A 24,667-nucleotide genomic window follows, 5' to 3' on the forward strand; every position below is an offset into this window, starting at 1 on the left:
TGAACTCAAATACCTGTACTTTCTACTTCTCACATGTTGAACACAAATACCTGTACTTTCTACTTCTTACATGTTGAACTCAAATACCTGTACTTTCTACTTCTCTCATTTTCCAAACAGCTGGTTCTTTTAGTCTGAATGTGTGTTTGATGCGTGATCATTATTCTTTAGAGTCATTGCGTGCCTATTGATTTGAACACGATCCGTGTATCCATCATTTCCTGCGTCTGACTCTAAAGAAGAGGGACCAATGGAAACGTTGTCATGTTGCCGTTGTTCAGCATGGAAACATTCATTAGCTAACAATGATATTATTGTTCTATTAATATAAAGGGAGGTCAGGTACTCTTTAAAACAGCTGCTAGTTATGGGTACTTTTTACTGAAGTACATTTCAAAGCCTCTTTACTTTCACTTGAGTAAAGAAGTTTAGTCAGTACTTCTACTTTTACAGTCCGCAGGCATCACAGGCTCTGCCCTTGCATGGTTCAGGTCCTACCTGACAGACCGCAGCTTCTCAGTGCAGCTAGGTGCCTTCTCCTCTGCTAAAGCCCCTCTTACCTGTGGGGTTCCCCAAGGCTCGATCCTGGGCCCCATCCTTTTTCTACTGTACATACTGCCCCTAGGTTCAATTCTCACAAAACACAATATTCCCTTCCATTGTTACGCTGATGATGTACAGATCTATCTGCCCCTCAAAGCAAATGTCAACTCATTACAGCTATTGATGGACTGCTTAACAGAGATCAAATCCTGGCTGAGCCAACATCTCATCAACCTCAATGAGAGCAAGACCGAGGTCATCTTTTTTGGACCCCAACCTCCAGCCTCTCCGGTTGATATTCTGGGCTCCCTCAATAAAAACATCCTCCCCTCTGTCATGAACCTTGGAGTGACCTTCAATAGCGCTTTTAAATTTGATAAGCAGGTCAGCACCTGCTTTTTTTAAATACGACTATTGGCCAAGACCAAGTCGTTTTAATCTTTTAAAGACCTGGAAAGGGTTATTGACGCCTTTGTGACCTCAAGACTGGATTACTGCAACGCTCTGTATGTGGGTATGGACCAGGCCTCAATTAGACGCCTGCAGCTAGTTCAGAACGCAGCTGCACGTCTTCTGACTGGCCACAAAAAGCGTGACCACATCACCCCAATTCTGGCCTCACTACATTGGCTTCCAGTTCGGTTCAGAATTGATTTTAAAATCCTTTTATTTGTTTTCAAAGCCCTAAATGGGCTGGCTCCGTCCTATATAGCCAAACTCCTCCAGCACTACACCCCAGCCAGAGCCTTAAGGTCGGCTGATCAGCTGCTGTTGATAGTGCCTAAGACCAGGCTTAAAACCAGAGGGCACCGAGCCTTTCTTAGCAGCTGGCCCCAGGCTCTGGAACACTCTGCCCCTCCATGTGAGGTCGGCCCAGAAACTGGGGGTTTTTAAATCCTCACTAAAGACTCACGTCTTCTCTCTGGCCTTCTAGTCAGAGCGGAGCACGACTCCTGACTTTTCCCTGTGTTTGAGTTTTATATTTCCTGTTGTAATTTATTGTCTTCTGTTTGCGATCGCATGTACAGCACTTTGTCTCGACCAAAAATCGTTTTTAAAATGTGCTTTATAAATAAAACTTGATTTGATTTACCAGAGTATCTTTAAACACGAGTATCCGTACTTCTACTTGAGTAAAGGATGTGTGTACTTTTCTCTGGTGGACTCCAGGTTTGAGCGCGGTCAGGAGGACACGGTCAACATGGAGATTGATGACATCGCTCCCCTGAGGAAGATGAGGCTTCGTATCGACGGATCAGGAAGTCGACCTGACTGGTTCCTCGATCAGGTCAGCTCACTTCAAAGTGGAAAATACAATGATTTTACACAACAAAGCAGAGGTCGTGGTGCATATTGGAATTAGACGTGTGAAGCCTTTTGTTAAAATGGGTCAGAATACTGAAAGAGAAGCGGCCCAACAAGTATGGGGGCCTAGAGCATCGGTTTATGATTAAACATAAATAGTATGGTATTATATAACAGTCATAAGATGATACAGTACATAGACCTACACTTAATACAATCTACCACAGAGATGCAAACATCTTCAAAGGCCAAAGAAAGAACCAAGAAGAGACACAGAAAGTACACAGATGCAAAACAAGTACTAAGAGAGACCACCATAAGAAGACCCAGAAGACTCCGGAGAGCAAAACGTCGGCTTAGATAAGAAACACAAGAAGTGACACTGCATAGGATGAGACCGAAATCAGAGGCAGGAGACTTCTTACACAAATGGTCATATGTTAGATGCAAGAGACCAGGTTTAAGTCTCCAGAATCAGCTGTTCACGTCTCACTGGGCTCCTTTAATCTTGTGAGAGGGATAACTGGGTTTGAAGAGAAAACATGAGACCAGGAGAATGAAAAGCAGAGCAGTGAGAGCGCCTTCAAAGATCAATAACAACAGAGCAATCACAGGTTTGTTTTTCTACTGGCACGGCGTGCTGTAGGTCATTCATCTATTATATCACACACCACACACACACACACACACACACACACACACACACACACACACACACACACACACACACACACACACACACACACACACACACACACACATACACATACACACACACACACACACACATACATACACACACACACACACATCTATCCCTGTCAATGATTCATCCACCCACAGACAAACGCACACACACACACACACACACACACACAGGCACACACACAGGCGCACACACAGGCACACACACAGGCGCACACACACACACACACACACACACACACACAGGCACACACACACAGGCATGCACACACACACACAGGCACACTCGCACAGGCACACACACACAGGCACACACACACACACAAACAGAGCACACACACACACACACACACACACACACACACCACACACACACACACACACACATCTATCCCTACCTGCAGAGGAATGGTCAATGATTCATCCACCCACAGACAAACGCACACACACACACACACACACACACACACACACACACACACACACACACACACACACACACAGGCGCACACACACAGGCACACACACACAGGCACACACACAGGCACACCCACAGGCACACACACACACACACACACACACACAGGCACACACACAGGCGCACACGTACACAGGCACACGTACACAGGCACACGTACACAGGCGCACACACACAGGCACACACATCTATCCCTGCCTGCAGGAGAATGGTCAATGATTCATCCACCCACAGACAAACGCACACACACATACACACACACACACGCACACACACATACACACACACACAGGCGCACACACACACACACAGGCGCGCACACACACACACACAGGCGCACACACAGGCACACAGGCACACACACAGGCACACACAAAGGCACACGCACACAGGCACACAGGCACACACACAGGCACACACACAGGCACACACACACACAGGCACACACACAGGCGCACACACACAGGCACACACACAGGCACACACACACACAGGCACACACACAGGCACACACACAGGCACACACACACACACAGGCACACACACACACACACCACACCACACACACACACACACACACAGGCACACACACACACACACACACACCACACACACACACACACACACACTAATGAGCACTGTATGTTTTATGTATCCAGTAGATACATTGATTGTCTGGTTGATTTGACACATGTTTTAAGAATCGATTACATTCACAGAGAGCTGCAGGAATGTCTGGTTCCTTCATTTGAAAGAAAAGTAGTATATAAGTTAAGTAAGAATATACAATAAAAACATGTAAAATGTCAAATAAAACAAGAGAAATAAATAACAAATATTTTTTAAAACCTAAAGAGTTCATTCAAAATGACACAAGATATATATTACAATATAAACAGTAGTGGAATGATCAGATGTTCAGGCTTCTTGTTTTTACTCCAAACTAAAGCAGTATTAACGTTAAGTCAAACAAAATATTCATTTACTTTTAGCGCTCACGTTAACGCTTAAAAAAATGTGGTTTTTATTTAAAAACCACCTTTAATATAATATATATAATTATACAATAATAATGATATACATATCATTATTATAAATACATAAGTATGTATACTGCATGTTGTCGAATGTTGTGATGTTTTTGTTTTGATGGCACCTTTTAAAAGGAGAACCTTTCTTTCTTTCGTTGTACATGTATAACGACATTAAAGGATTCTATTATTATTCTATTACGCAATAATCCAATATCCCATGCCAAAACCTATTAGCTTCCTTGTAGCAGGAAACACTGCAATGCTAGCTTCCAACATGACATCACTCCTGCAGCTTCCTCCATTTGTTCCCAAAAGGCTCTTTGTCTCCTTGGCTGACCCTGTGAGGACAGCATCACTGCTCACCTCCAGATTCACCCTGATGCCTCAGCAGCAGAGCTTTGATGAAACAGAACACATTTCCTCTGCACACGTCCCCTTAGTTTCCCCTGCAGAGCATCCCAGCTGTCAGAGCGCTGTCCCTCCGTAGCTGGGAACGTCTCCTTGATTCGACCCTGAACAGAGCTCTGTGTGTTCAGCATCACAAGCAGGCAGTGGCGGCGCCAGGGTATTTGTGTTGGGTAATCTCTGGTAGGGCTAACCCATACAGCGGTGAGGCTCAAGTCAGTATTTGCAATGTAATTACATACACGCTATGTCGCCCCCCTTGACAGTGAAACGCCACTCGTGAGGTTTAGATTATTTCCCTGTCTCAATCAAAATGGAACTGTATGAAATAAAACGGCACATTTGTCTTGTAGTAAATAAAAAGAGATCACTGTGAACGTGACGTATGATAGCACACGTTGAAGATCCAATGGGGATACTGAATGGCGGGTTCCGATTGATCTCATCAGTAAGGCGTGACGCAGACCCAACGTTTCGTTGCTCTGATTGGCTGCAGGTCTATTCAAATTGCATTCCGAGGCATCTGACCGCGGCCGCGATGATATTATAACGCCAGAGAATTTCCACACCTATAGTGTATAAAACTCCCCCACTACTTAGAGCACATGTGTCAAACTCAAGGCCCGGGGGCCAAATCAGGCCCGTGGTGGATTTAATTTCGGCCCGCAGGATAATTTCGAATCACTATTAGATCTGGCCGCCGGTATATTGCACGCACACCTTCACTCCATCCTGAGGGTCTCCTCCGCTCAGAGCCTGAGCCCAAACATTGATGACCTTGCACCCAAGATGAGAGGCCAAGTATCTGAGCTAGCATCACAGAGCAGCACACTGAGTTCAATGGATGCTTCCTTCTTCACTTTCTCTCAGGACAACAGGGCATGTTTGGTTTTCTCTTTGAGGGGAATAGTTTTGTTGAAGCTGTTGTTGGCCTGTGGGAAAATGTACTCATAAGAAATGACTCTGGAGAAGCTGCAGATAGAGCCATAAGAAATGAATGCAGCTGATTATTTAATGTTGTTTTTATAGGCAATCATTGAAGCTTTGTTAGTTCCAGGTTTAATATGTGCAATAAGTTCATTTCAATAAGTTCTGCTATAAACATTGAACCAGTCCGGCCCTCCACTAGTACCCATTTTTTTAATTTTGGCCCACTTTGTATTTGAGTTTGACCCCCCTGCTATAGAGACATACTTAGACTATACCTTGCACCCCTCTTCTAGCATAAGCCCGAATGGTCTCAACTATATTGCATCAGTAACGTGCACTTGTTGTTACAGCAGGATCAGTTTGTGTGTTGTGGACACGACCCGTATATTTTCGCAATCTGTGTTCTCAACATGCTGACTTTAACATAATTTGTCATGGTGGGGCTAAGCCATTTCTTGGTATGGCTGTAGCCTACCCCAGCCATACCCTGGCGCGAAGTGAAATGGACCCAACAGTGCAAATACATACGCAGACAGACGAGGGAACACCTTTATCTAGTGAGGAAATGTTATTATATATGTTGCATTGTTGGAGGTCAGAAGAATTTCATTGCCATTTCTACAACTTAGCTTATGTGCATATGACATTAAAACCTTTGAATCCTCTGTTCCTGCAGGTGATCATGCGTAACCTGACCACAGAGGAGGTTTCTGTGTTCACATACGAGGACTGGCTCTCCAGGACTCACGGACCCAAGAGGACTATGATCTGTGAGATGGCTGCTGTGGTGGACGAAGAGATGATGGTGGAGCCGACAACGTATATAGTTCAGGTCAAAACCAGCGACACTGCAGGTGTTTTATTTTATTATTTTATTTGGTTGTTTAGCCCCTCATGCTATAATCATGTGTATTTTCTCCATTCCTGTTCATGTGTCTTCTCGCAATTATCACTGGCCCCGTGTATCTCGTAATCGATATAACCGGCCTGCTCTCGTCTATCCCACGTGCTCCACTGAGATCCAACATCTAGTTTCAGGTGGCCTGTGGAACTGCCAGTCAGCTGTTCCTAAGGCTGACTTCATCTCTGGCTACACCTCCCTGCAGTCCCTGGATTTCCTTGCTCTCACTGAGACCTGGATTACTCCATCCAACACATCCACCCCAGCAGCTCTCTCCACTGCATATTCCTTCTCCCATACACCCAGACCCACTGGCAGAGGAGGTGGCACTGGTCTCTTGCTCTCTCCCAAATGGAGCTTTTCCCTCTTCAAGCTACCTAACTTTACTCCTTCCACCTTTGAATTCCATGCCGTCACAGTAACCCATCCTATACAGTTAACCATTGTTGTTCTCTACCGTCCACCAGGCGCCTTGGGGGACTTCTTGGAGGAATTAGATAATCTCCTCTCACACATCCCTGAAACTGGCCCTCCCGCTGTACTTCTCGGAGACTTCAACCTCCAGACGGGGAAGATAGACGAACTAACATCTCTGTTAACTGCCTTTGCTTTCTCACTGTCTCCGTCCCCATCGACTCATAAAGCTGGCAATGTCCTTGATCTCATATTCTCAAGGAACTGCGCTACTTCTAACCTCTCTGTAAACCCGCTCCACACATCCGATCACTTCTTCATTCATTCTCTCTACCCCTTTCCAAACATAACAAACTAATCTCTTCTCATCCTGCACTTGTCCGCCGTAACCTTCGCTCCCTCTCCCCCTCTACCTTTGCCTCATCGGTGCTCTCAGCCCTCCCTTCCTCTGATTCGTTCCATCTCCTGCCTCCAAACTCTGCTGCAGAAACTCTCCTCTCTACTCTCTCATCCACTCTGGACTCTCTCTGTCCTCTCACATCTCGGCAGGCTCGTCAGTCCCCTCCTGCTCCCTGGCTAAATGACGCACTGCATGCTAATAGAACCGTCCTTAGGGCAGCAGAGCGGAAACGGTGGAAATCCAAACACCGTGACGACCTCCTAACCTATCAGGCTCTCCTCTCCTCTTTCTCTGCTTCGATCTCTCAGGCAAAAAGCACTTTCTTTCAAGATAAGATCCAATCTTCCTATTCCAATCCTAAAAAACTATTTTCCATCTTCTCCTCCCTCTTGGACCCTCCCAAAGCCCCTCCCCCCTCCTCACTTCTGTCAAGCGACTTTGTTACCCACTTTGAAAAAAAGGTTGATGATATTCGCTCTTCTTTTTCTGACTCACCTTTGCTCACCGCTGGGTCACCAGACCCTCCTTTCACCCACACACACTGACCTCCTCCCCTCTCTCTCCAAGTGAGGTTCTTACCCTCATTACCTCTGCCCGCCCTACCACCTGTCCTCTGGACCCTATCCCTTCAAACCTCCTTCAGACTATCGCTCCTGATATTCTACCGTTTCTCTCCCATTTCATCAACACTTCTCTAACTTCTGGTCACTTTCCAAACAGTCTCAAGGAGGCAATGAGTAAACCCTCTCCTAAAGAAACCCACTCTCAACCCGTCTGATGTTATAACCTACAGGCCTGTCTCTCTCCTCCCGTTCCTGTCTAAATCACTTGAACGCGCTTGTCTTTTAAACAATCTCCTGTTATCTCAATCAGAACAACCTTCTGGATCCGCACCAGTCTGGTTTCAAGGCAGGTCACTCCACAGAAACTGCTCTCATTGCTGTCACGGAGGAACTGCACACTGCCAAAACTGCATCCCTCTCCTCTGTCATCATCCTGTTGGACCTGTCTTGCTGCATTCGACACGGTGAATCATCAGATCCTCCTTCGCACTCTCCAAAAACTTGGAGTTTCAGGCTCAGCACTTTCCCTCCTCACCTCATACCTGAAAGACCGTACCTACAGGGTGACTTGGAGAGGGTCTGAGTCCGACCCTTGTCAATTAACTACAGGGTCCCTCAGGGCTCTGTTCTTGGTCCCCTCCTCTTCTCCCTGTACACAAACTCGCTCGAATCAGTCATTAGCCCGCATGGTTTTTCTTACCACTGCTACGCTGACGACACCCAATTAATTCTGTCCTTTCCCCCGCTCAGAGACCCAGGTCGTCGCACGCATCTCTGCTTGTCTAGCTGACATCTCTCAGTGGATGTCTGCTCACCACCTCAAGCTCAACCTTGACAAGACTGAGCTGCTCTTCCTTCCGGGAAAAGATTGTCCCACTCTTGACCTAACAATCAACATCGGCACCTCAGTTGTTTCCCCGACTCAGACTGCAAGGAATCTGGGTGTGACCCTAGATAACAACCTGTCCTTCACTGCAAACATCGCTGCTACAACCCGCTGCTGCAGATACACGCTTTACAACATCAGGAAGATACGTCCCCAGCTGACACAGAAAGCGACTCAGGTTCTGGTCCAGGCTCTCGTCATCTCACGCCTAGACTACTGCAACTCCCTCCTGGCTGGTCTCCCTGCATGTGCCATCCGACCTCTGCTGCTCACCCAGAATGCAGCGGCTCGTCTGGTCTTCAACCTTCCTAAATTCTCCCACACCACTCCGCTCCTCCGCTCCCTTCACTGGCTTCCGGTAACTGCTAGAATCCACTTCAAGACACTGGTACTTGCGTACCATGCTGCGAATGGATCTGGCCCTTCGTACATCCAGGACATGGTTAAACCGTACACCCCAGCGCGTGCACTACGCTCTGCATCAACCAAACGACTCGCTGCACCCTCGCTGCGAGGGGGACCCAAGTTCCCATCGGCGAAAACACGTGGGTTTGCTATCCTGGCTCCAAGATGGTGGAATGAGCTCCCCATTGACATCAGGACAGCAGATAGCTTGCACATCTTCCGGCGCAAACTGAAAACTCATCTCTTTCGACTCCACTTCGAGCGTTAGAACTATTAACAAAGCACTTATATACTAATAAAGGACTGGCTTATCTAAAGCCAGTTGAGTAGCACTTGAAATGTTTGGCTCTATGAAACCTGATGTACTTTATGATTCTGTTTTCTTCAAGGTTGTATTTTGTTGGTCGAACGCACTTATTGTAAGTCGCTTTGGATAAAAGCGTCAGCTAAATGCAATGTAATGTATTGTAATGTAATGTAATGTAATGTAAATCCTCCTCACACAACTATAGACCAGACGCTTCCAAAATGCATGTGCGGTTAAAGGTCACCTATTAAGCAAAAAAATCCACTTCTTCATGTCTCTTCTACATCAACATGTGTACCCTCTTCTTCATGTCTCTTTTCATGTCGCTTTTATCCAAAGCGACTTACAATAAGTGCGTTCATCCAACAAAATACAACTTGAAGAAAACAGAATCATAAAGTACATCAGGTTTCATAGAGCAAAAACATTTCAAGTGCTACTCAACTGGCTTTAGAAAAGCCAGTCCTTTATTAGTATAAAAGTGCTTCGTTAATAGTTCTATCGCTCGAAGTGGAGTCGAAAGAGATGAGTTTTCAGTTTGCGCCGGAAGATGTCCAAGCTATCTGCCGTCCTTATGTCAATGGGGAGCTCATTCCACCATCCTGGAGCCAGGATAGCAAACCCACGTGTTTTCGCCGTTGGGAACTTGGGTCCCCCTCGCAGCGAGGGCGCAGCGAGTCGTTTGGCTGATGCAGAGCGTAGTGCACGCGCTGGGGTGTACGGTTTAACCATGTCCTGGATATACGAAGGGCCAGATCCATTCACAGCATGGTAAGCAAGTACCAGTGTCTATAAAAACCACTCTGAAAATGAGCTGATCAGATTTTGGCCACTTTATGATGTCATAACGATGTTTTGTCTTGTGTAACCATTAGCCAATCAGCAACCAAGGTACCCCTCCCCCTTATCACCTGAATCTCCCCTTAGAGCACCATTGAGTTCTTTGTAACCAAATGTCTCTCAGAGGGGCGTGGGGAGGGGCTCCTTATCTTCATAAGGAGATTTGACCTGTCAGAGCGCCGTCACCTCTCCATTGATTTCTTTCAAATAAGACACTGGAGGGAAACCTGCAGGAGCTTAGAGAGCAAAGACGATGAACTGTAAAATCAGCGCTTTATCCTTGTATTGATGAATGTTTATAGTCTCATTATTTTAACCATTATCTTATTCTCAAGGCTGAGTTTATGGATGTCTTAAGTAGCTCTTCACCCTCAATTAACCGTGAAGAAATCCCATTGTCAACTATTTTTTAATGGCGTAAATAATCCTCATCAAAATTTAAAAAATCAATATGAAAAGCTAGTAAAATAAACACTTACAATATACTATACTCATTGCTTAGGGGAAGATTGGATTCACTTTGTTTTCATTTACAATTACATTTATAGTAACAATTGATAAATACATAGAATATAATATGTATATTAACATAAGAAGTTCAAGAAAAATGTGCAATAAATGATAAAATAGAAAGAAATAGAAGAAAATTGTTGAATGAGAAGTAGAAAAATAATATGTATACAAGCATCAGATGTTAAATCCAAAATGTGCTGCAATGTATAACAAGTGCACCACAATATATACAGTGTTATCTTATTATTAAAGGTCACCTATCATGCTATCTTCAGGCAATAGCATAGGTCTCAGATATATACAGATATATAAAAACATGTCTATGAAGTATTTTGCTCCAAACACCAAACAGATCATTCTAGCCATGCCTCATATCCCTCTATTTCACTTCCTGTTTCTAAAGTGCTGATTTGGGTATAAAGCTTTAAAGAGGAGGGGTCTGAGCTCATGCGGGACCCGGCAGCTACTGTCTAAACTAAATGCTGCCGTGATGAAACGCCATATCATGGATTATCAAGGATTCTCTCTGAAACAGTTTGGAGCTCAAAGGCTTCTCTCTTGCCGGTTATACCACAAGGTGAGTTCCTTTTTACTTCCTGCTTCTTCACACACATGCTCTCCAGTACAGGTTAGCTCTGAGTGTTAGCGATGCTAATGTAAACACCGACCATATTACGTCCAAAGCAGTCGGGCATTGTTTCTGATAGCAACGTTTCTGATTGGGCCGCGGGTCCACATTTCAGATATTACGTCATATCGGACGCAAATCTGGATCAGCTCCGTTGTTCCCTGTTTTTAGAGATTTGGGTACGGAGGAAAAGAGAGAGGGTTTTATTTCCTGACGCTGCGTGAGTTCCCCGACACACCGGGGACACATGATGATGGAGAGAAGACATCACAAAGTGCATTTTGCATGATAGGCCCCCTTTAATAAGATACTCATGCTGTTTAAAAGGTTTTGGCTGCTGCTTTGCACAAGCACAGGTAACATGAGGATAAAGAATGATGTAACATATCTGTGAACTCTACAAACCGTGAGCTGTGAAATACACAAGAAAATAGACTCTTCACGCTTTGAGAGTGTGGGAATTTTTGCAGCTTATGCTCCTTAAAAAGTTACTCAAACTGTTCAAACCCTCGTGCGTTTGTTACATCGCTTCTCATCCTCATTTGACCTGTCCTTGTGCAGAGGATTTGTGTTTCCCTGGAGGAAATATAGACGGAATAATTCATGTTCGACTCCAAACGTGTTAATGAAAGAAAATCCTCTTCACATCCACGGCAGTATGTCTGCTGCTGATCAATACGATAGTCTGAGCCGACTTCAAACACTTCGCCTCTTTCTGGAAGCTACTGCACCCTCCACTGAGCAGTAATGAGCGCACGCACACACACACACACACACACACACACACACACACACACACACACACACACACACACACACACACACACACACACACATACCATGTATACATCACTTCAGGGGACATTACATTGACTTACATGCATTTCCTGGAGACTTATCCTAACCTAACCATAACCAACACATGCCTAACCCTTACCCTAACCCTAACCAAGTCTTCACCCTAAAATTAATGACTCCCCTCATGGAGACCTCCAATTTGTCCCCATAAGGGAGGCGAGTCCACTTCAAGACACTGGTACTTGCTTACCATGCTGCGAATGGATCTGGCCCTTCCTTCATCCAGGACATGGTTACACCGTACACCCCAGCGCGTGCACTCCGCTCTGCATCAGCCAAACGACTCGTTGCGCCCTCGCTGCGAGGGGGACCCAAGTTCCCATCGGCGAAAACACGTGGGTTTGCTGTCCTGGCTCCAAGATGGTGGAATGAGCTCCCCATTGACATCAGGACAGCAGATAGCTTGCACATCTTCCGGCGCAAACTGAAAACTCATCTCTTTCGACTCCACTTCGAGCGATAGAACTATTAACGAAGCACTTTTATACTAATAAAGGACTGGCTTATCTAAAGCCAGTTGAGTAGCACTTGAAATGTTTTAGCTCTATGAAGCCTGATGTACTTTATGATTCTGTTTTCTTCAAGTTGTATTTTGTTGGTCGAACGCACTTATTGTAAGTCGCTTTGGATAAAAGCGTCAGCTAAATGTAATGTAATGTAATGAGTCCCCACATGTGACTGTGTAAACAGATGTATGTCCCCACAAGGATAGTAATGCTAGGACACACACACACACACACACAGGGAAATAATGGTCTCCTTTGGGATCATGACGAGAAGATCTGCATGTAAAGTGTGAAGTAGGTATTTGACGTGCATGAAAAGAGAATACCAATTTAAAGGTAGAATATTCTCTATATATATTCAATTTGAATTTTTGCTTACACTAACATAAGTCATTAAAACTGCAAAAATAGATTTTTACACAGAAAATGACTAAAAGGTGCCGCTTTATGTACATTTACTAAGTAGAATAGATCTTCAACAAAGTGCGAGCGCTTGAAATGCTTTTTTTTTGCAGTGAGCATGAAGTCAGTAATGAGAATAATATGAAACCATACGATCAGAAAAGCCATTACAATTATATAGTTAAAATAAATGAATTCTAACTGTGCACATTCAGATCTTGAAAGTGACATTTAGGCACATTGTATTCAGTCTTAAAACATCAGAAAAGGATTTATTTTAAACGATTGTTTAAGGGTAAGCTATAAGCTGTAATTTTAAGCATTTTACGTCTTAAAAATGCAATAAAATCTGGTCTTTTATCCACTCATTTACTCATGTTAACTAAAAACCTTTAAATATTTGATATGAAACCATCCCACAATGATATTTTAGTTTGTTGTTTTGTGACATTTCCCAACGGACGTACAGAAGAGCGAGCTAACATTACATAATCAAAACATAGAAAGGTTATATAAACAACTAGTAGGATAAACAAGGTGAATAATATCTTTATATGGGGTGTTAAATCATTCTGCAAACTTCCTTTTTCCAATTGCATTTAAAGTAACAATTACATGTGATGATAAAGGCTTTGAGAGTGTGGAAATGTGGGTTAAAATAACCTGGAAAAGTGCTTGAATTTCCCTCTTAAAGAGCCATGTGTTCTGTTTTTTAATCCAACATGTTTTTGTCCCAGGTGGAAATTCCAGAGATGGCAAAAGTACTACAATGAACTACAGGGGTCCCTCAGGGCTCTGTTCTTGGTCCCCTCCTCTTCTCCTTGTACACAAACTCGCTCGGATCAGTCATTAGCCCGCATGGTTTTTCATACCACTGCTACGCTGACGACACCCAACTAATTCTGTCCTTTCCCCGCTCAGAGACCCAGGTCGTCGCACGCATCTCTGCTTGTCTAGCTGACATCTCTCAGTGGATGTCTGCTCATCACCTCAAGCTCAACCTTGACAAGACTGAGCTGCTCTTCCTTCCGGGAAAAGATTGTCCCACTCTTGACCTAACAATCAACATCGGCACCTCAGTTGTTTCCCCGACTCAGACTGCAAGGAATCTGGGTGTGATCCTAGATAACAACCTGTCCTTCACTGCAAACATCGCTGCTACAACCCGCTGCTGCAGATACACGCTTTATAACATCAGGAAGATACGTCCCCAGCTGACTCAGAAAGCGACTCAGGTTCTGGTCCAGGCTCTCGTCATCTCACGCCTAGACTACTGCAACTCCCTCCTGGCTGGTCTACCTGCATGTGCCATCCGACCTCTGCAGCTCCTCCAGAATGCAGCGGCTCGTCTGGTCTTCAACCTTCCTAAATGTTCCCACACCACTCCGCTCCTCCGCTCCCTTCACTGGCTTCCAGTAACTGCTAGAATCCACTTCAAGACACTGGTACTTGCTTACCATGCTGTGAATGGATCTGGCCCTTCCTACATCCAGGACATGGTTAAACCGTACACCCCAGCACGTGCACTACGCTCTGCATCAGCCAAACGACTCGCTGCACCCGCACTGCGAGGGGGACCCAAGTTCCCATCGGCGAAAACACGTGGGTTTGCTGTCCTGGCTCCAGGATGGTGGAATGAGCTCCCCATTGACATCAGGACAGCAGATAGCTTACACACCTTCCAGACTGAAAACTCATCTCTTTCGACTCCACTTCGAGCGATAGAATTACTAACAGAGCACTTATATATAAAGGACTGGCTTACCTAAAGCCAGTTGAGTAGCACTTGAAATGTTTGGCTCTATGAAACCTGATGTACTTTATGATTCTGTTTTCTTCAAGGTTGTGTCTTCTTGGTCGAATGCACTTATTGTAAGTCGCTTTGGATAAAAGCGTCAGCTAAATGTAATGTAATGTAAGGTATTTGTGTTCAACATGTAAGAAGTCAAAATAAAAAGTCGTCAGAAAAATAAGTAGTGGAGTAAAGTACTGATACCAGAAAAAAGTACTTAAGTACAGTAACGAAGTATTTGTACTCCACTGCTTCCCACCTCTGGGAAAGTCTGATATTGTATTTCCACCTGTGTGACCTTTCTCTCGTCTCCTCAGGTGCCGGCACCGATGCCAACGTGTGGATCGTGATTTTCGGGGAGAACGGAGACACGGGAACGTTGGCTCTGAAGGAATGCAGCAAGTCCAACAAGTTTGAGAGAAAGCAGGTCGACACGTTTCGATTCTCTGAGATCCTGAGTATGGGAGAACTGTCAAAAGTCAGAGTGTGGCACGACAACTCAGGTAAACACCCTCAGAAAACACCAAATGCATGCTGGGAATAAATCTGTTTAATACAAGAAATATTGCAGTAGTAGCAGATGTTCTATGAATTCAAAATGTCTGAAAATGTTTTAAATATTCTGCATACAGCCCAATTCATATCTTTCTTTAATCCTCACATTCTTTATTGAGTGTTGTTAGAAAAATCTCACTGGTCCCCGGCTTGAGCTTCAATCTCAGGATCCATGTATTTATGATCCTCTCAAGAATGGAAGGTTCTTCTCTGTAATCATACATCCTGTCATGAACAAAACACTGAGTTTTTTTCTCCAAATGTTGGCTTTTTCCGGAAAATCTCAAAATTATGACTTTTTCTCAAAATCTCAAAATTATTACTTTCTCTCAAAATTCTGTATTTTTTTCTCAAATTCTCAAAATTCTGTATTTTTTCAGAAAATCTAAAAATTCAGACTTTTTATAAAAATTATGACTTTTTCTCAAAATCTCAAAATTATGACTTTTTCTCAAAATTATGACTTTTTCTCAAAATCTCAAAATTATGACTTTCTCTAAAAAAGTATGACTTTATCTAAAAATTATGACTTTATCTCAAAATTCTGTATTTTTCTCAAATTCTCAAAATTCTGTATTTTTTCAGAAAATCTCAAAATTATGACTTTTTCTCAAAATCTCAAAATTATGACTTTCTCTCAAAATTATGACTTTTTCTCAAAATCGCAAAATTATGACTTTATCTAAAAAAGTATGACTCAAAATTCTGTCTTTTTTCAGAAAATCTCCAAATTCAGACTTTTTATCAAAATCCTGACTTTCTCTCAAAATTATGACTTTCTCTCAAAATCTCCAAATTATTACTTTCTCTCAAATTCTCAAAATTCTGTCTTTTTTTGCAAAATGTCAAAATCCTGACTTTTTACTCAACATCTCAAACAGTGTCCTTCACATGCTGATATCCAAGAGAGGGAGTTACACAGTCACAAGATGGAGGAGTAGAAAGCAGTCTTCAATGTTTACTTCAGATTAGCTCCACGTCAGAAATGAGCATGCTTGATGTCTCTCTCCATAGAGGCTGAATCATCATGTTAATCACATAGCTATCATCTGCCTCAAACAGTCCTGATGCTCTTCTAGGTAATCACACATCCTGTCATGTTCACAGCTACAGTTGGGATACCTTTGTTATCATATACTCTCATGTTGGAAGAGGACATTCAGGATTTGTTCACAACAAGTGTCCTCTCCTGATCCCATTCCTCCAGGTCCTTCTCCCGGATGGCACCTGGACTTCATCGATGTGAAGGACGAGATCATGGACAAAACATTTCGTTTCCCGTGTGACCGCTGGCTCGCCAAGAACGACGACGACGGGCAGATAATGAGGGAGCTGGCGTGCGCTAACAACGACTTCCTGGACCTCAACGAGAAGACGAGTAAGCACACTTTTTACACACACATACAGTGTCTGCAGAATAAGACAAGATTAATAATACAAACACATTTAAAAATGATAGACATACAGATGGTTGAAATCACAGCACAAAACAATAACAACAACAAAAACCACTTAAAAGGTCGAGATAAACGTTAGCAATGGTTGACTTTAGTAATCTGTGTTCCAATTCAGATTAAATAAATAAAGCATGATGAATCAGTTGGGGAAGAGTACACAGTTTCAAACTTTCCATGTACGTTAAAAATGGTTGCCATGTCCTATGCTGGACGTGTCTGAAGCTTGGCGATTTTTTGCGAGCAACGCGACCAACAACCAATCACATGAATCTCCCGCCCCCGACATACAAAGCAATAGCAATGTTAAAACGAAGTAAACTGGATATAAACTCCCCAAACAGGCGAAAACCTACCAGTTATCACCCCTGTCTCTGCCATCCACCTCCCTCCATGCCTGGCTCCTCCGGTTTGTATCACGGTAAATAGTTCTGGTCGTAAAGAACCGGGTGATTTGCTACCGTAATTTCTCATTTGGAATATGAGGAAATGAACTGCGGTCTGGCTCTCCCAGCGTGCACGCGGTTTGATTGGCTAGCGCTTCTACTGGCGGGATTTGCATAAACGGGATTTGATTGGCTGATACCAGCTTCGAAAGCATCGGTAGCATCAAAAGTTCAACATTGCTCAACTTTTGATGCTCACGATGCTTGCAAAGCACAATCCCCACAATGCAGTTCGGCGAAGATTCAAAATCTTCTACGTCACCCCATTCAAGTGAATGGGCGAAGCGTTGAAAGCATGAGGTGACGTGCAACAACATTAACATGAACCTTTCTGTTGGTCGCTTGTTAGCAGACCCTTCACGCGATGGCAGAGCGAACAGGTACAGGCAGGGCCCGTAGTGAGAGTCCTATAGTTTAAATCTACTACCCACACATGAACCCCTCTAGGGGGGTCCAGGGGCATGCCCCCCCGGTAAGATCATATTTTGGAGTTAAATGCATCAATCTGGTGCACTTTGAGGGGCAAATAAAGAGACTAGATTTATGGGAACACCTATATTAAACAGAACTGTATACATTTCAATAATCATAACATCATGGCCATAACCAATAACATACCATTTCCAATATGAAAAAAACACTGAAACTTGTTTATTTATTTATTTTTGGTTCATTTATAGTTGTGAGTGTGTCTGTGCTCCTGAACCAGCCTCTCCTGTCTCCCTCCTCTCCCCCCTCCTCTCCCCCCTCCTCTCCCCCCTCCTCTCCCTCCTATCCTCCCTCTCCCTCCTCTCCTCCCTCTCCCTCCTCTCCCTCCTCTCCCTCCTCTCCTCCCTCTCCTCCCTCTCCTCCCTCTCCCTCCCTCTCCCTCCTCTCCTCCCTCTCCTCCTCCTCCTCTCCCTCCTATCCTCCCTCTCCCTCCTCTCCTTTCTCCCTCCTCTCCCCCCTGCTCCTCTTTGAGGCAGCAGCAAAGACTAGTTTTCTCTCAACAAGTTTTAAAAGTGTATCTTACCTTTTTTCACCTAGTTCACTTTTTATTTATTTATTCATGCATATTTTACTAATCACATTACATTTCATTTAGCTGACGCTTTTATCCAAAGCGACTTATAATGACCGATTACAGGGACATTCTCCCTGGAGTAACTAAGGGCTAAGTGCCTTACTCAAGGGCACACTAGTGGTGGTGTTCCTGGCGGGATTTGAACTCACAGCCTTCCGATCTTCAGCCCACCTCACTATCCATTAGACCAATCACTACCCTCTCAAATGGAAATATGTGTTTACATAAATGGTGACCACACCGTTTGAGACCCACTGAGAACTTAGACTAAGTTAACTATCTAAACCCTCAGAGAGTCCTTTACCTCACCTGAGCTGAGGTTATCCCGAGCTTGAATGACACACAGAGACCAATCAAGGGCTTTGATTTATGATCTGTATGACAGTGGCCATGTCGGCAGGCCACATCATGTGGACAGCCAGTCACCCTGTGTGAGGCAGGCCACTTAACAGGCCAGAAGGAGGCGAGATCAGAGCAAGGGAGCGAGGGATCATTGTCCACAAGTTAATCGATCGCAGATGGCGTCGTGGTCACGGACGAATAAAAAAAACAAAAACTAAATGGGTCGCGAAATATACTTGGGCGGCCGTTAATATACCTGGGCGGCCCGCCCAAGTATAGTCTATGTGTGGGAAACCCTGGATCTAATATATCATTCCAATAACTTGCATTTAGACTCGTATTCCACTTTTTTTAAAACAATTTTTCTTTTTGTATTACTTTTAATTCAGTATATTTTAATATTGTTTTAATATTGTCTGCTTATCTGTGTTATTGTGTTGTATTGTTGGAGAAGCCTGTGACCTAAGATTTTCAACGACATAATTACTCTGTAGCTATGTTAGTTTGACAATAAAGAACCTTGAACCTTGAACACATATGGACCCTGAATCTAAGGCTGCAGTCGAATAGTCCATTTAGCTTAGGAACCTTCCTAACGGCCCGTCCACACTACAGCTTCGACAGCTTCAAAAACGGTTTCCAACGCGTCTGCCCATTCACTTTGAATGGGGTGACGTCACTTCGCCGAACTGCATTGTGGGAAGCAGAGCGGAGCTTTCCTGGCGTTTCAGGCTGCAAAAGTTGAGCAAAGTTCAACTTTTGAAGCTTCTGAAGCTTTCGGTGGAAGCGTCAGCCAATCCAATCATATGCCAGTACAAGCTCTAGCCAATCAAACCGCTGCTTGTGTGTCAGGGGCGGGACATTCATGTGATTGGCTGTTGGTCGAGCTTCAGACACGCCCAGCTCCAAGCTTTTTTTGAAGCTGTAGTGTGAACGGGCCGTAACCGAGTGAAATGACCCGGAAGTTAATTATTCCCCAACAGTTAATAGTCGCTTTTTAAATGTGTGATCAATAACATGTCAGTCCTGGTTGGTGTGGTAGGTGTGAAAGGTGGATTCTAGTCAAAATGGTCTCAAAAGTGGGGTTTGATTGAATATAAAAAAAGGATTATTACTTCAAAACGATCTCATATAGTAGATTTCTGAGCTAATGCATCTTTATGTATGGTGTATATTCTTCTGTTTGTGTTCAACTGACACCAATGACTTCTTTCTACAGAGTACGAAATCTGCATCACGACTGGAGAAACTGAAACCAAAGAAAACGCCTGGATTGTTCTCGAGGGGAAGAAGGGCCGATCAAAAGAATTTGTAATGGAGAACTCCTCCAAGAAGAAGCGGTTCCTGCGGTAGGTTCAAGAGCTTAAAGGAACGCTCTTTCTCTCTAAATCTGCCTCAGAGGGGGGAAGCAGTGGAATACAAATACTTCATTACTGTACTTAAGTACACTTTTCTGGTATCAGTACTTTACTCCACTACTTATTTTCTGACGACTTTTTACTTTTACTTCTTACATGTTGAACTCAAATACCTGTACTTTCTACTTCTTACATATTGAACTCAAATACCTGTACTTTCTACTTCTTACATGTTGAACACAAATACCTGTACTTTCTACTTCTTACATGTTGAACACAAATACCTGTACTTTCTACTTCTTACATGTTGAACACAAATACCTGTACTTTCTACTTCTCACATGTTGAACTCAAATACCTGTACTTTCTACTTCTCACATGTTGAACTCAAATACCTGTACTTTCTACTTCTTACATGTTGAACACAAATACCTGTACTATCTACTTCTTACATGTTGAACTCAAATACCTGTACTTTCTACTTCTTATATGTTGAACTCAAATACCTGTACTTTCTACTTCTTACATGTTGAACACAAATACCTGTACTTTCTACTTCTTACATGTTGAACTCAAATACCTGTACTTTCTACTTCTCACATGTTGAACTCAAATACCTGAACTTTCTACTTCTTACATGTTGAACACAAATACCTGTACTTTCTACTTCTCTCATGTTGAACACAAATACCTGTACTTTCTACTTCTTACATGTTGAACTCAAATACCTGTACTTTCTACTTCTTACGTGTTGAACACAAATACCTGTACTTTCTACTTCTCTCATGTTGAACTCAAATACCTGTACTTTCTACTTCTTACGTGTTGAACACAAATACCTGTACTTTCTACTTCTCTCATGTTGAACACAAATACCTGTACTTTCTACTTCTCACATGTTGAACTCAAATACCTGTACTTTCTACTTCTTACATGTTGAACTCAAATACCTGTACTTTCTACTTCTTACGTGTTGAACACAAATACCTGTACTTTCTACTTCTCTCATGTTGAACTCAAATACCTGTACTTTCTACTTCTTACGTGTTGAACACAAATACCTGTACTTTCTACTTCTCTCATGTTGAACACAAATACCTGTACTTTCTACTTCTCACATGTTGAACTCAAATACCTGTACTTTCTACTTCTTACATGTTGAACCCAAATACCTGTACTTTCTACTTCTTACATGTTGAACACAAATACCTGTACTTTCTACTTCTTACATGTTGAACACAAATACCTGTACTTTCTACTTCTTACATTTTGAACCCAAATACCTGTACTTTCTACTTCTCTCATGTTGAACACAAATACCTGTACTTTCTACTTCTTACATGTTGAACTCAAATACCTGTACTTTCTACTTCTTACATGTTGAACCCAAATACCTGTACTTTCTACTCCTTACATGTTGAACACAAATACCTGTACTTTCTACTTCTTACATGTTGAACTCAAATACCTGTACTTTCTACTTCTTACATGTTGAACACAAATACCTGTACTTTCTACTTCTCTCATTTTCCAAACAGCTGGTTCCTTTAGTCTGAATGTGTGTTTGATGCGTGATCATTATTCTTTAGAGTCATTGCGTGCCTATTGATTTGAACACGATCCGTGTATCCATCATTTCCTGGTGTTCTCTAAAGCCTAAAGTCACACTATCCCGAAATTGGGAATATGGAATTGTGAATTTCGCACGAAGATGGCCCCGAACTTGGTCAACAGCCAAGCAACAGCCGAAGCAAGTACGATGCCTACAGAAAGCCACACGATGGCACCCGAAACCACACATTCCGTCATGTTGTTTCCATAGCAACAACAACTTCCTGTCAACAGCGTAAACTCACCTTCAAAATAAAAGCATCTAAATAAAACAGGTCTTCGTGAGGCGAAAAATGCCCGATGGCACCGATGATCACACGAAGTAAAGACGAAGATGCCACGATTTGACAAGGTGCCCTCACGATGGCCTTACGAAGGGCAACATGGACACACAAATTCAACACGAAAATGAACCTTCGCGAGTGTGAAGATAAACTTCTGTTGTTGCAATGTTGAGGTAGAATGAAGGAGTCTGGAACCGTCGTTAGCCAAAGCACTGAGAGTTTTATTGATCACAGTACATTAATACGGCCGGGGAGATCACTTAGTTTCACACTGTCCCGTGCTCCACCATCATGATCTCTGCCCCAAAAGACACAAAACATCTAACAACACGAGGAGAGGCGGGCTCCCAGAAGCCCGCGTTTACCTAATCAATAGCCGATGGGAGACAATAGTCTACTTGTCTCAAAGAGATGCAGACAAGCCTCAACCCTCCCCCACGGATATAGGAGAAGCGTTTGACCTGTGACCTCAACTTACAGAGGAGTCTTTGACTGATAAGTCAAACACATGTTTGCAGTATCACAGAATCTAAGAAACTATAGGAAACTCTATAAACAGATCAGATTAAAATATTCTCTTACAGCGAGGTCTTTCGGCAATTTGTTGGCATGCCAAAGATTTTGCCACCGCTCACGAAGTTGCTGCCGGAGCCTGAGAAACTCTACCGGTGGTCATACGATGGCTTAAGATGCCAGTGTTTCCCACAGATCTGAAATATACTCGGGGGGGTGGTGGTAGCGGGGGGATTTGAAGTAACGTGCCTTTGTGACGTGCAACAACATTAACATGAACCTTTCTGTTGGTCGCTTGTTAGCAGACCCTTCACGCGATGGCAGAGCGAACAGGCACAGGCAGGGCCCGTAGTGAGAGCCCTATAGTTTAAATCTACTACCCACAAATAAACATATGGACATGGGTTACTATTTAAAAACAATTGTAAATGTATTTAGGAACTTATCCATGTGATTTTAAGTGGGGGTGGACCTCAAATCCTCAAGGGGGGTCCGGGGGCATGCCCCCCCGGTAAGATTTATTTAAATGTTGGAGTTAAATGCATCAATCTGGTGCACTTTGAAGGGCAGATAAAGAGACTAGATCTTTGGAAACACCTATGAAACAGAACTGTATACATTTCAATAATCATAAAATCAAGGCCATTACCAATAACATTTCAATATGAAAAAACACTGAAACTTGTTTATTAATTTATTTTTGGTTCATTTATAGTTGTGAGTGTGTCTGTGCTCCTGAATCAGCCTCTCCTGTCTCCCTCCTCTCCCCCTGCTCCTCTTTGAGGCAGCAGCAAAGACTAGTTTTAGCTCTCAACAAGTTTTAAAAGTGTATCTTAGCTTTTTTTCACCTAGTTCATGCATATTTGACTAATCACTATCCCCATAAATGGAAATATGTGTTTACATAAATGGTGACCAAACCATTTGAGACCCACTGAGATAACTTAGACTAAGTTAACTATCTAAACCCTCAGAGAGTCCTTTACCTCACCTGAGCTGGGGTTATCCCGAGCTTGAATGACACACAGAGACCAATCGAGGGCTTTGATTTATGATCTGTATGACAGTGGCCATGTCGGCAGACATTACATTACATTACATTACATTGCATTTAGCTGACGCTTTTATCCAAAGCGACTTACATTCGTACATCCTACGTACATTCGACCAGGAAGACACAACCTTGAAGAAAACAGAATCATATAAGTACATCAGGTTTCATAGAGCCAAACATTTCAAGTGCTACTCAACTGGCTTTAGGTAAGCCAGTCCTTTATTAGTATATAAGTGCTCTGTTAATAGTTCTATCGCTCGAAGTGGAGTCGAAAGAGATGAGTTTTCAGTTTGCGCCGGAAGGTGTGTAAGCTTTCTGCTGTCCTGATGTCAATGGGGAGCTCATTCCACCATCTTGGAGCCAGGATAGCAAACCCACGTGTTTTCGCCGATGGGAACTTGGGTCCCCCTCGCAGCGAGGGTGCAACGAGTCGTTTGGCTGATGCAGAGCGTAGTGCACGCGCTGGGGTGTACGGTTTAACCATGTCCTGGATGTAGGAAGGGCCAGATCCATTCGCAGCACGGTAAGCAAGTACCAGTGTCTTGAAGTGGATTCTAGCAGTTACCGGAAGCCAGTGAAGGGAGCGAAGGAGCTGGGGACCTGATGTTCCTGATGTTGTAAAGCGTGTATCTGCAGCAACGGGTTGTAGCAGCGATGTTTGCAGTGAAGGACAGGTTGTTATCTAGGGTCACACCCAGATTCCTTGCAGTCTGAGTCGGGGAAACAACTGAGGTGCCGATGTTGATTGTTAGGTCAAGAGTGGGACAATCTTTTCCCGGGAGGAAGAGCAGCTCAGTCTTGTCAAGGTTGAGCTTGAGGTGATGAGCAGACATCCACTGAGAGATGTCAGCTAGACAAGCAGAGATGCGTGCGACGACCTGGGTCTCTGAGCGGGGAAAGGACAGAATTAATTGGGTGTCGTCAGCGTAGCAGTGGTAAGAAAAACCATGCGGGCTAATGACTGATCCGAGCGAGTTTGTGTACACGGAGAAGAGGAGGGGACCAAGAACAGAGCCCTGAGGGACCCCTGTAGTTAATTGACAAGGGTCGGACTCAGACCCTCTCCAAGTCACCCTGTAGGTACGGTCTTTCAGGTATGAGGTGAGGAGGGAAAGTGCAGAGCCTGAAACTCCAAGTTTTTGGAGAGTGCGAAGGAGGATCTGATGACAGAC

General features: G+C 43.6%; 1 protein-coding gene across 1 annotated transcript in view; it reads left to right on the plus strand.

Moving 5' to 3' along the window:
* Positions 1-1,713: 1,713 nt before the first annotated feature.
* Positions 1,714-24,667, plus strand: part of LOC117560966 (lipoxygenase homology domain-containing protein 1-like) — a gene marked incomplete at its 5' end in the record, with an annotated part of 34,432 nt that continues 11,478 nt past the window's right edge. Inside the window, 5 exons of the mRNA XM_034238124.1 lie at positions 1,714-1,831; positions 6,077-6,254; positions 15,133-15,318; positions 16,578-16,748; positions 19,895-20,024. Coding sequence (XP_034094015.1) covers positions 1,714-1,831; positions 6,077-6,254; positions 15,133-15,318; positions 16,578-16,748; positions 19,895-20,024 — 783 coding nt within the window. The remainder of the gene's footprint in view (positions 1,832-6,076; positions 6,255-15,132; positions 15,319-16,577; positions 16,749-19,894; positions 20,025-24,667) is intronic.

This window comes from Gymnodraco acuticeps, unplaced genomic scaffold, assembly GCF_902827175.1.
Source record: "Gymnodraco acuticeps unplaced genomic scaffold, fGymAcu1.1, whole genome shotgun sequence".
Classification (NCBI taxonomy): domain Eukaryota; kingdom Metazoa; phylum Chordata; class Actinopteri; order Perciformes; family Bathydraconidae; genus Gymnodraco; species Gymnodraco acuticeps.